Genomic DNA, 10,922 nt, shown 5'->3' on the forward strand with positions numbered 1-10,922 from the left:
ATTCCTATGAAATAAGTCAGAGTGACTTCCTGGTTCTGTATGGCAGAGAAAAATGAGAGAGAGAGAGAGAGAGAGAGAGAGAGAGAGAGAGAGAGAGAGAGAGAGAGAGAGAGAGAGAGAGAGAGAGAGAGAGAGCTTTTGTCCATATGGTATTTAGGTTGAGTTAGAGCCTCAATGGATTTATCCAGCACGTCGCATGAACGCTTGATCAAATTGAGATCTGGTACATTAGAGGCCAATTCAGCCCAATTCATCCTTTGTCATGTTCCTTAAATCATTCTTGAACAGCAATGTGGCAGGGAGTATAATCCAGCTGAAAGATAACACTGACATTAGGGAACCAATGTTGCAATAGAGGGGTGAACTTGCAGCAGCGTTTAGGTAGGCGGTACAATTCAAAGTAACATACACATGAACCCCAGGACCCAAGGTTTCCAAGCAGAACATTGTCCCGCTCATTACACTGCCTATCAGGTAGCACGGATGTAGGACCCAAGTGTGAGATGCAACAGGAGCTAGAAAAAAGTACATGTACGAGTATACAACCGGCCTGGGAGTTCCAAACAGGGGACCAAATAATGCTCCTAGTCCCCAACACTGCCTGCAAGGTGCTGGCCAAATGTCAGGGCCCATATACAGTCCTTGAGCGGGGGGGACCTGTGAATTATCACCTTCATCAGCCAGGTAAATATGCAGACACTGAACTGTATCATATTAACATATTAAAGAAATGGTTGCTGGCCATGCTGGCTGTGTCTGTGTTTGCTTGTGCTGTCACAGATCCTCAAGAGCACACCCTGTTCAGGAGCGGAGAAGATCTCTCACCAGCCCAGCAGCAAGATGTCATGGAGCTCATTGACCCGTTTGTCTATGTCTTCTCATCCACCCCTGGGCTCATGCAGCTGGTACAACACGAGATCAAAACCCCTCCCAGGATAGTGGTTCGCTAGCAGCCATACAGGGTCCTGGAAGCCCATTGTCACACTATAGAGGAGGAAGTACAGTGAAGGCTAAAAGAGGGAATTATACAGGAATCTGCCAGCCCATGGTCTAGCCCTATTGTGGTGGTGCCCAAGCCCAATGGATCCCTCTGCCTCTGTAACGACTTCCTTGAAGGTTCAACCAAATCAGAATTCAACTCCTACCCCCTGCCTTGTGTGGATGACCTCTTGGAGAGGCAAGGAAAGGCCTGGTTTGTTTCCACCCTCTATCTCACCAAAGGCTACTGGCAGGTAGCCCTATCCCCTGACGCCAAGCCCAAAACAGACTTCACCACCTCCGGGGGCCATTGGCAGTACTGAGTTTTGCCCTTTGGTCTGCATGAAGCCCCAGCAACATTGCAGCTCCTCATGGACATTGTCTATACCTGGGCTATTGCATAGGCTGGATGTTGCTGTGGCCACAGAAAAAGAAAGTAGAGGCCATCAGGGAGTACACCTGGCCCACCACCAAGAAACAGGTACATGCCTTTCTGGGTTTGGCAGGTTACTTCTGAGATTTGTCCCAAACATCTAATCTATAGTCTCCTTTAGAGTCCTTTCAGACCTCACCAAAAGGGTCAACCCGGCCTGGGCAAAGTGGACTGAGGGAACCATATGGGCTTTCCTGCATCTTAATACAGAGCTCACCAGCCACCCTGTGGTCTGTACCCTGCAAGCACCTCCTCAATGATCTCTGTCTTCTGTTTATAAGAACATAAAAAGCACATGAATTAGTTTCTGCATTGTTTCCATTTCTGCAGTCCAGATAGACTGAGGTCATGTGACCACTAAGACCCATTATGTTTTTATTTATTTATTTTTATTTGTTTTTATTTAGCTTTTATTATAAAAGTTTATATTCTGTATTTTGACACTTAATTGTTATTTCAACACACATTGTAAATGAAAATGTATTATGTGTGTTATGGAACACGAGGATGCTCAAAATGCATTTACTATATATATAAAATATACAAACATACTTAAAAATAGTGCAAATAAAGAAAAATATTATAGATCTACTATTACTGCAACATATCTGTTAGCGTTATTAGCATACCACGCTATGCGGATAAATAACACAAAAACAAAAGCGAGCTCATACCACGACATCCTTGCATACACTCTCAAGTTGCGTTTCCATGGGGACCACCATGATTTACCACTCTAGTCCAGAAAAGTGTGAAATAGTTTTAAAGATTTACACACGCAGATTCCATTGCATTAGCATTAAACTGGAGACAGTAACATTAGTCTGGTTATGGTTTTAGCTAACAAGCAAACTAGCAAGTCCTGTCTTCTTGACAAACACTGATGAGTTTTACTGTCTGTTAGCCAAATATAAAATTGTAGCCAATTATAGTATTCTTCGAGACAGCATGCCACCACTGGAAGTGAATGCACTTACTAAAATAGACCAGGGTTAGGGTTAGGGTTAGGGTTATATTAGTTTAAATAATAGTGTAATGAATTGTCAGATGCAGACTGAGCAGGGTCCATTTGTAGGCGTTTAATAAATAATCCAAATCATCAGGCAAAAAATCACAAGAACAAGGGCAGGCAAAAGGGTCAAAACCAGAAAGGCAAACAGCGATGCAAAACAAATCAGATAAACGCGAGACTGATTCAGAAATTGAGAAACAAAACGAAGTCAATACACAATAAAGCAGTCAGAACAACGCAATGGCAAATGGCTCCGTATGGAATGAATCACAATACTTTGCGTCTTGGCTTTGTGAACACACTGCTTAAATGTTTGAGAAAACCTGGAAGTGTTCCCTGTGGGTGGTGCCAAAACTTGGGGGAGGGCTCCCTCCAGTGGACGGGTGCCGGTGGCTTTGTTGCAAGTAGTTCCAAGAAATCAGACTGAATAATTTTATACACAATTTATCATTAAAGCAATAAATAATATACATTTTAATAGTTTAATAGTTTAATAGTAATATGATTCAATATGTATAAAATGTGAGATATGAAATATGGTTAATAAACATTTTAAAATGTCATTTTTTATTAGAAAAAAAAACCCCATAACCCATTCTGTATTTAAAAAATGTAACAGCTACATGGATATATTTATGTGTGGAAGGAGGTGAAATGGTTTACAGAGGAGTTTTCATGACCTGTCTGGGTTTGTGCTCCTCCTCCTCTCTCTCTCTCTCTCTCTCTCTCTCTCTCTCTCACTCACACACACACACACAGGAAGTAACTCCTCATTTCAGAGAAGCGAAACTGATCTCTCTCTCCGTGTGTGAGTTCAGGAAAATGGCTGAAGCCAGTATTTCAGTAGATCAGTTTTCAGTGGATCAGTTCAGCTGTCCAGTGTGTCTGGATCTCCTGAAGGATCCGGTGACTACCCCCTGTGGTCACAGTTTCTGTAAGGTGTGTATTAATGGCTGCTGGGATCAGGAGGATCAGAAGGGCGTCTACAGCTGTCCTCAGTGCAGAGACACTTTCACTCCAAGGCCTGTTCTACGCAGAAACAACATGCTGGTTGAAGTGGTGGAGAAACTGAAGAAGACTGAAGTCCAAGCTGCTTCTCCTGCTCACTGTTACACTGGACCTGGAGATGTGGAGTGTGATTTCTGCACCGGGAGAAAACACAAAGCTGTCAAGTCCTGTCTGATGTGTCTGGCCTCCTTTTGTGAAACTCATCTGAAACCTCACTATGAAGTTCCTGGATTGAAAAAACACACATTAATTGAAGCTTCAGGAAATCTACAAGAGAAGATCTGCTCTGAACATGATGAAGTGTTGAAGATCTACTGTCGTACTGATCAAAGATGTATTTGCTCTTTGTGCATGTTGGATAAACATAAAGGCCATGACGCTGTATCAGTTGCAGCAGGAAGAGCTGAGAAACAGGTGAGAACTCATCCCAATGATATTTCTCATTTAGATTTAGCAGCTTTGGTCAGCTACAAGATTGAACTTGTGATTGAAGAGTTAAGTAAAGAAAATGTATTAAGTAAACATATCTTTATTCAGTGTTCATCATAATCAGATCAGATGAGTGAACCTTCACTCGGCCAACAGCCATTTTACAACTTAAATTAGTCCAAACAAGACAGAAAACAGGAGGGAACTTTAACTCTTTAACTGCTGTTAATATGTATCTTCCCACCATTTATAACCTTATTGATATAACTGATATGTCATCAGAGTGAGTTAAAGGAGGATCAGATGAAATTCCAGCAGAGAATCCAGGAGAAGCAGAAGAAGGTGCAGGAGTTGAAACAGACTGTGAACACTATAAAGGTGAGCAGTGAGCAGAGACAGAGCTGCTCCTAGAAACACACACAACATGGACAACCAGTCATTTAGAGTCCCAGTAAGAGAGGGAATGATAGATGAGATTTAAATCATCTGTGTGTGTGTGTGTGTGTGTGTCTGTGTGTGTGTGTGTGTGTGTGTGTGTGTGTATGTGTGTGTGTGTGTGTGTGTGTGTGTGTCCTAACAGCTCAGTGCACAGACAGCAGTAGATGACAGTGAGAGGATCTTTACTGAGATGATCAGCTCCATGGAGAAAAAGCGCTCGGAGGTGACGGAGCTGATCAGAGCTCAGGAGAAGGCTGAACTGAGTCGAGCTGAACGACTCCTGGATCAACTGGAGCAGGAGATTGCTGATCTTCAGAGGAGAGTCACTGAGCTGGAGCAGCTTTCACACACACATGATCACATCCATTTCCTCCAGGTAACACTCACTGTCTGGTCTACAGAGCCAGCTGTTCCTCACACACTCTCTAAAACACCTCTCATTAAAGCAGCAATAAATGTCCCTGTCTGACATCACAAGTGTGTCTTTCATTTCATTTCTTCTCTGTAGGCTTTAGCTTCTGGACGTCGATCTCCTCAATTAAAAAGACCAGAGTTTGACACATCCAGCATCACTGTCCCTCAACATCTGTCATTTGATGGAGTGAGGAATTCTCTCTCAGATCTGAAGAAGAGACTGGAGGAATTCTGTGAGGAGGAATTCAACAAAATCCCTCCACATGGTAAGAGGAGCTGCTCCTGCTGGAGAAACACAATGATGGACGTCTTTACTCGCTCTGTGAAGTGTTATTTCTTAGCCATGCTCCTGCTTACTTTTCTGCAGCCAGTTTGCTCACCTGACACTTTGAAGTAAAATATTAAATTCAATTCAATTCAATTCAATTTTATTTGTATAGCGCTTTTAACAAAGAGCATTGTCTCAAAGGAGCTTTATATGAGAAACAACATAAGAAACAACAAACATATAAACAGACAAACAGTCCTAGAAGTGAGCAAGCCTGAGGTCACTGAGGGGCCTGTGGCCAGGAAAAACTCCTTTAGATGGTATGAGGAAGAAACCTTGAGAGGAACCAGACTCTGAAGGGAACCCATCCTCATTTGGGTGACAGAGGATAGTGTGATTATAAATAATTTTAAACACCGGGGAGGGTGATATGGACAATGTCCTGCATTTCTGTATAGTCAGTTGTGTGATGCCAATACAGCATGTGCAGAATGTGGTGTAAATTAATATGGAGGTTATTGTCCACATAGGGTTGGCAGCATTGCTTTGAATACCCCAGTCCTCACAAAGCAGAACCCGATTGGAGCTGGTCATCTCTGGATGCCACTGGAGCTGGCACAGTCTCTGTATGCCTCGGGATGGGTAGAAGAAGGGAAACAGTGGAACAGAATTAGCATAGCTGCTGTTCATAATATTATATTAGCAGCACTAGATGATAATGTGCATTTAATCAGATGTACTGGAGTATATCTGGGATTGTTTTGGTTTATTTCTATCAGTTTGCTCAGATGCTCAGCCCTAGCAGCTTTTAGAGCCTGTCTATAGCTGGACAAACTTTAAACGCAATTCTAAAAACTTCTAATTTGGTTTTTCTCCACTTTAGCTCGAGGTTATGGGTTGCTCTCTTGAGGGTGTGAGTATGACTATTGTACCATGGTGCAGGTGTTTTATCTCTGACCTTTTTTAGTCGGATGGGGGCAACAGTGTCTAGTGTGCTGGTAAAAATAGTGCCTATGCTGTTGGTTACTTCAACTAAGTCATCTGCATTTAGGGGTCTAGTAGGAAGTTGAGACAGATCTGGCAGATTGCTTGTGAATCTGATTTGAAATGAATAAACTGACTGTATCACTTTCAACTGTTTCCATCTTTTACACAACCTGATGATGCTTTTTGTCTTCATTTCCATTTTTCTCTCCACAGCTGCAGCAGTTCAGATCATTTCACCACCAGAGCCACAGAGCAGAGAAGAGTTTCTGAAATGTACGTCTAACACACACACACACACACACACACACACACACACACACACATACATACACAAACAAGCACACACACGTAATTACAAACCACACACACACACACACACTGTTCACATGAATATACACTAAACCCAACATGTTCACATTGTTCAGTTGTTTTTCTCTTTTATTTTAGATTTCTGTTATCTGACTCTGGATCCCAACACGACACATCCTCACCTCATTCTGTCTGAGAAGAACAGAGTGGTGAGAGTCAGTGAGAGAAAGCAGCAGTACTCTGATCATCCAGAGAGATTTGACTCCTACAGACAGGTGTTGTGTAAGGAGAGTGTGTGTGGACGCTGTTACTGGGAGGTGGAGTGGAGCGCTGTTGGTATTGTTTTCATATCAGTCTCATATAAAGACATCAGCAGGAAAGGACGGGGTGATGAGTGTGGGTTTGGATTCAACAATCAGTCCTGGAGTCTGTGGTGTTCTTCTTCTTCTTCTCTCTCTTTCTATCACAACAACATTGAGACTGATCTCAGAGTTCCATCATCCTCCAGAATAGGAGTTTATGTGGATCACAGTGCAGGAACTCTGTCCTTCTACAGCGTCTCTGACACCATGAAGCTCCTCCACAGAGTCCACACCACATTCACTCAGCCTCTATACGCTGGATTCAGGCTCTACTGGTGGTCTGGTTCTCCATCTGTGAGATTGTGTGATCCAGAATAATGTGTGTAGAGTTTTGTGTAAAATTCCTGCACATTACCACATTGTTACTCCATCATCTGTTTTACTAGCACACAATCCAGCTGCACAAAATACAGTCATTTTTATTTTGTAAGAAAAATGTCATTTTACACTGATTAAAAAAAGGAAATGTTAAAACTAGTAAAATTAACAAAAAAAGATCAAATGATATCTTGTGACTTTAGCACTGTAAAGTTCTATCTGTTTGTTTCATATGAAGCATCCTCTCATTAAATCCCTAATAAACAGTAATAAAGTCAGTACAGTACAACATTTTAAACCTGTTAGGATCACACTCTAGAAAAATAAAAGATCAACTTTTTAATTCAGTTGATTTTTCTGCTTGTGTTCTGGATGTAAAATACACATTCACTTTGTAAAGTCTGAAGTTGTTTCTAAACCCTGAAATTTCACTGTAAAGCATTTAACAATATTTAAACTACATTAAATCATACAGTAGATGATTGGTTAAAGCTTCCTCTGTTGTGTTCATCCCATATTCAGCCTGGATGATGATTGGCTGGCAGACAGAACCTTATAAATCCAAGTTTATCTCTGATTTTTAGAGAAAAAGATCAGACCACAGGAGAACGGTGTGAACTGGGTGTCAATCTCAGTCTCATATAAAGAGATCAGAAGGAAAGGAAGTCGTAATGAATGTGGGTTTAATTTAACAGAAACATTAAACTTTCTGACCACCAGACGGCGCTCACACACCACTTTTAAATTACTACATTCTCATGAAATGCACATGATCCACCACCACACTTCCGGTTCCATCGCTCTGAAGTCACTGGATTCTTTGAATGGGTTTTGTGAGTTTTATCTACATATTCATCTACAGATTCATTTCCGTCTAAATAGTATTTTAATGAGCAAGAAATCTTCATCTTACATCAGGTAAGGAATAAAACAGGAAGAGGCATGAAGGTCCAGGAAAATAATGAGGTGGTGTGATGTGGCCCAACAGTATGCACTTTTAGTGATATCTCTCAGCAGTAAACAATGCAACATAAATGAAATAAGGTAATAAAGATTCATTTATTCAGATTCATATTTGCATTTACTTCTTTACTTTACTACTTTACTTACATGTACATCTAGGAAATCTAGTAAATCGTTTTGAGTTTTTGGCTCTGAATCTGCATCAATTTTAAATGTAAGATCTAACCTACTTAAATGCACTTCATGCAAAGAAAAGAAACAGTGGGAAATGGAAAGCAAAAATCAGAAATAACGTAAAACGAAACCCTCCACGACTAGAAAGAAGAGTGTTATACATTCAACTAAAACAGAAATCTATCTTTGTCTACATTGATCAATTAAAGTTCATATCTAGGCTGCACTAAAATATAGATCTCTTTGTTTCTTATACATTTAAAGAAAAATCCCCCAAAATATCATGATTTATTAATATTATTTTAAATATCCATAATTTAAACTTATTGCTTTATTCTTTCTGGCCACTAGAAGACACTTGACGTCATGAAACCGTCTTTAACATTTTTGCTGGAAAATTTCACTAGAGTCTGACAATTTGTCTTATAATGAATGTAATATAATATTAACAATATTTATTCATTATGAGTTGTATGATTTCTCTGGCATCACAATGTTGGAGCTCTTCATCCTCCAGCATTTTTTAGATGTAACACTCATGAGCCGTTACTATAGAAACGCTAATAATTTGGTGCCTGTGGATCTGAAAACCTGACAACTGTTTCAGGAGTCCACACAGTAAATCCAGGATATAGGGGCTGAGTGAATGTGGTGTGGACTCTGTGGAGGAGCTTCATGGTGTCAGAGACGCTGTAGAAAGACAGATTTCCTGCCCTGTGATCCACATAAACTCCTATTCTGGACAGTGTCGGAACTCCGAACTCGGCCTTAATGGTGTTGTGATAGAAAGAGAGAGGACTGCATTTATTGTCGATGTAAATTAAGTTCTCACCGCATCACGTCGAGTTTAAAATATCACTTGATGGTGAAGCATACAGCTGATGAAGAGAGCTCTCCTGCCCCTCGCCAAAGGCAGACAACACTAGATTCTTTTCAGCGGAGATGTAATGTGAACCTGTGTTTTTTCTGTCCTTTTCTTCATGTGTTTATTAGTCATGAACAAGTTATTTGAAAAACATGTCTATGTTCTTTATGCTCTATATTTAAGGTGGTTTCAGTAATAAAGGTACACTTTGCATGTTTAGAAGAAGTGATCTGAAAATGTTAACAGGCTTGTGTCAGTAAATCGCTCAGTGCAAAGAAAGAAGTCATTGTTTTCTGTTCTTTTTCATATGTTTAATAGACATGAACAAGAAAAATATCTATGACCTTTGAAACATGTCTAGTCTTCATGTTCTATGTTGAATATGGTTTCACTAATAATAAACAACATACATTTCAGTATTTGTCCATGCCCATGTTGATTAGAGTATTAAAAACTAAAAAAGTATTCATTTAAGGTACATTTAGAATGGATAGAAATGTGCAATTAAGTTGCGATTAATCAGGAGTTAACTCATGACAATCATGCGATTAATCGCGATTAAATATTTTAATCGATTGACAGCCCTAATATATATATATATATATATATATAGCAAGGTGGGCGGGAGGAAAAAAAGGAGGAGCAGGTGAAATGCATCTTCCGATCTCCATTTGGGTTAGAAGTTAAAAAGGACAGGCGAAATGGAAGGACGGCTGAGGTCCTCTAGCATTGTCGCTGTTGTGTGAGGAGCTGCACTGGGCCACAGGCTCCCATGTGTGTTTTTATGAATGAAAGGTAAGCGCACCTTGCGTGCACCACTCTCTAGTCAAACAATTATGTATGTCATGCCTGCATTGATCCACATGTAATCTTATGTTGAACGAAGGGATACTGTTGTGAAGTGTGTTGTGAGGATGCCATTGAAGATAATTGTGGTGAGTGCTCACTTATATATTATAATTTTTAGAATGAGTATGCTCGAGGGGATCTGCTGAGGACCATTTGTGTACCCGCCTGATTGTATCCCTTTTAAGGTATAGTTGCTTTTTGAGAGAGTTTATTTGAAGTTTATGGAACATATTTGTATTCCGTTTTTAGATTGTGTTTGTCTGATGGACCAAATTGCTGTGATTCATGAATTGTGAGAGAGTTTCATTTAATCCCGTATATTTTGATGTTTGTTGTTCACGGGCTGATTTCTCATTGTGTGTAGTGCAGGGTCTTCTCTGTATAGGTAGCTTGGGTTTTTTTGTTCCTTGTGTGAGCCATCTAAGTGAGAACAACAAAAAAAAAGCTGTCCCTGTGGCCAAATGGGGTTATTATCTTGAATTTTAAGATTTTTGTTAAATAAAATTTAAAGACAGGTTTTTTTTCTATTATTTAAGGCCTCTTGGATTTGATTTTTTTTTTCTTTCTGTGGGCTCCTTTGGGGGTGCCACATTTTGGCGCTGTGTACTTGGACAAAATTGTTGGTACCCTTCCATTAAATGGTACCCCACAATGGTCACTGAAATAACTTGAACCTGACAAAAGTAAAAATAAATAAAAATTTAAATCTAAATAATAAATAATTCATTAATGAAAATCAGACATTGTGAAACAGGTGGTGCAAAACATCATTGAGGTAGTGGATGAAAACATCATTGAGGTAGTGGATGAAAACATCATTGAGGTAGCTGGCCATTGGGGCCTCAACACTATGTCCATTTGACTCTAAAAGCTTATAGGGGCCCTTGCAAGCCAAAGAAAGAACTCTGTACTGCCAGCTACCTCTGACAGTAGAGTAGGCTTGTCTTGGGTTTGGCGTCTTGGACTAGGGTCACTTTCCAGTAGCCTTTAGTCAAAACTATGGCACCACAATTATGAGGCTGGACCAGTGGCTGCCGGATTCCTTGATGATACCATACCTTGACATCCATTCTCTCTCTTGATAACTTGATAACTTAAGGGCCTCTGGGACTCTA

The 10,922-nt window shown here is 40.3% G+C and overlaps 1 protein-coding gene across 1 annotated transcript; it reads left to right on the forward strand.

The window, feature by feature from the left end:
• The first annotated feature begins 3,169 nt into the window (after nt 1-3,169).
• On the forward strand, nt 3,170-8,351 carry LOC131355196 (E3 ubiquitin/ISG15 ligase TRIM25-like). The gene is made up of 6 exons (XM_058393476.1): nt 3,170-3,845; nt 4,143-4,238; nt 4,441-4,674; nt 4,807-4,978; nt 6,181-6,240; nt 6,415-8,351. The coding sequence occupies exons 1-6, from the start codon at nt 3,246-3,248 to the stop codon at nt 6,954-6,956; spliced, it is 1,704 nt and encodes a 567-aa protein (XP_058249459.1). The 5' UTR covers nt 3,170-3,245; the 3' UTR covers nt 6,957-8,351.
• Nucleotides 8,352-10,922: the final 2,571 nt, after the last annotated feature.

This window comes from Hemibagrus wyckioides, linkage group LG06 (genome assembly GCF_019097595.1).
Source record: "Hemibagrus wyckioides isolate EC202008001 linkage group LG06, SWU_Hwy_1.0, whole genome shotgun sequence".
In the NCBI taxonomy this organism is placed as follows: domain Eukaryota; kingdom Metazoa; phylum Chordata; class Actinopteri; order Siluriformes; family Bagridae; genus Hemibagrus; species Hemibagrus wyckioides.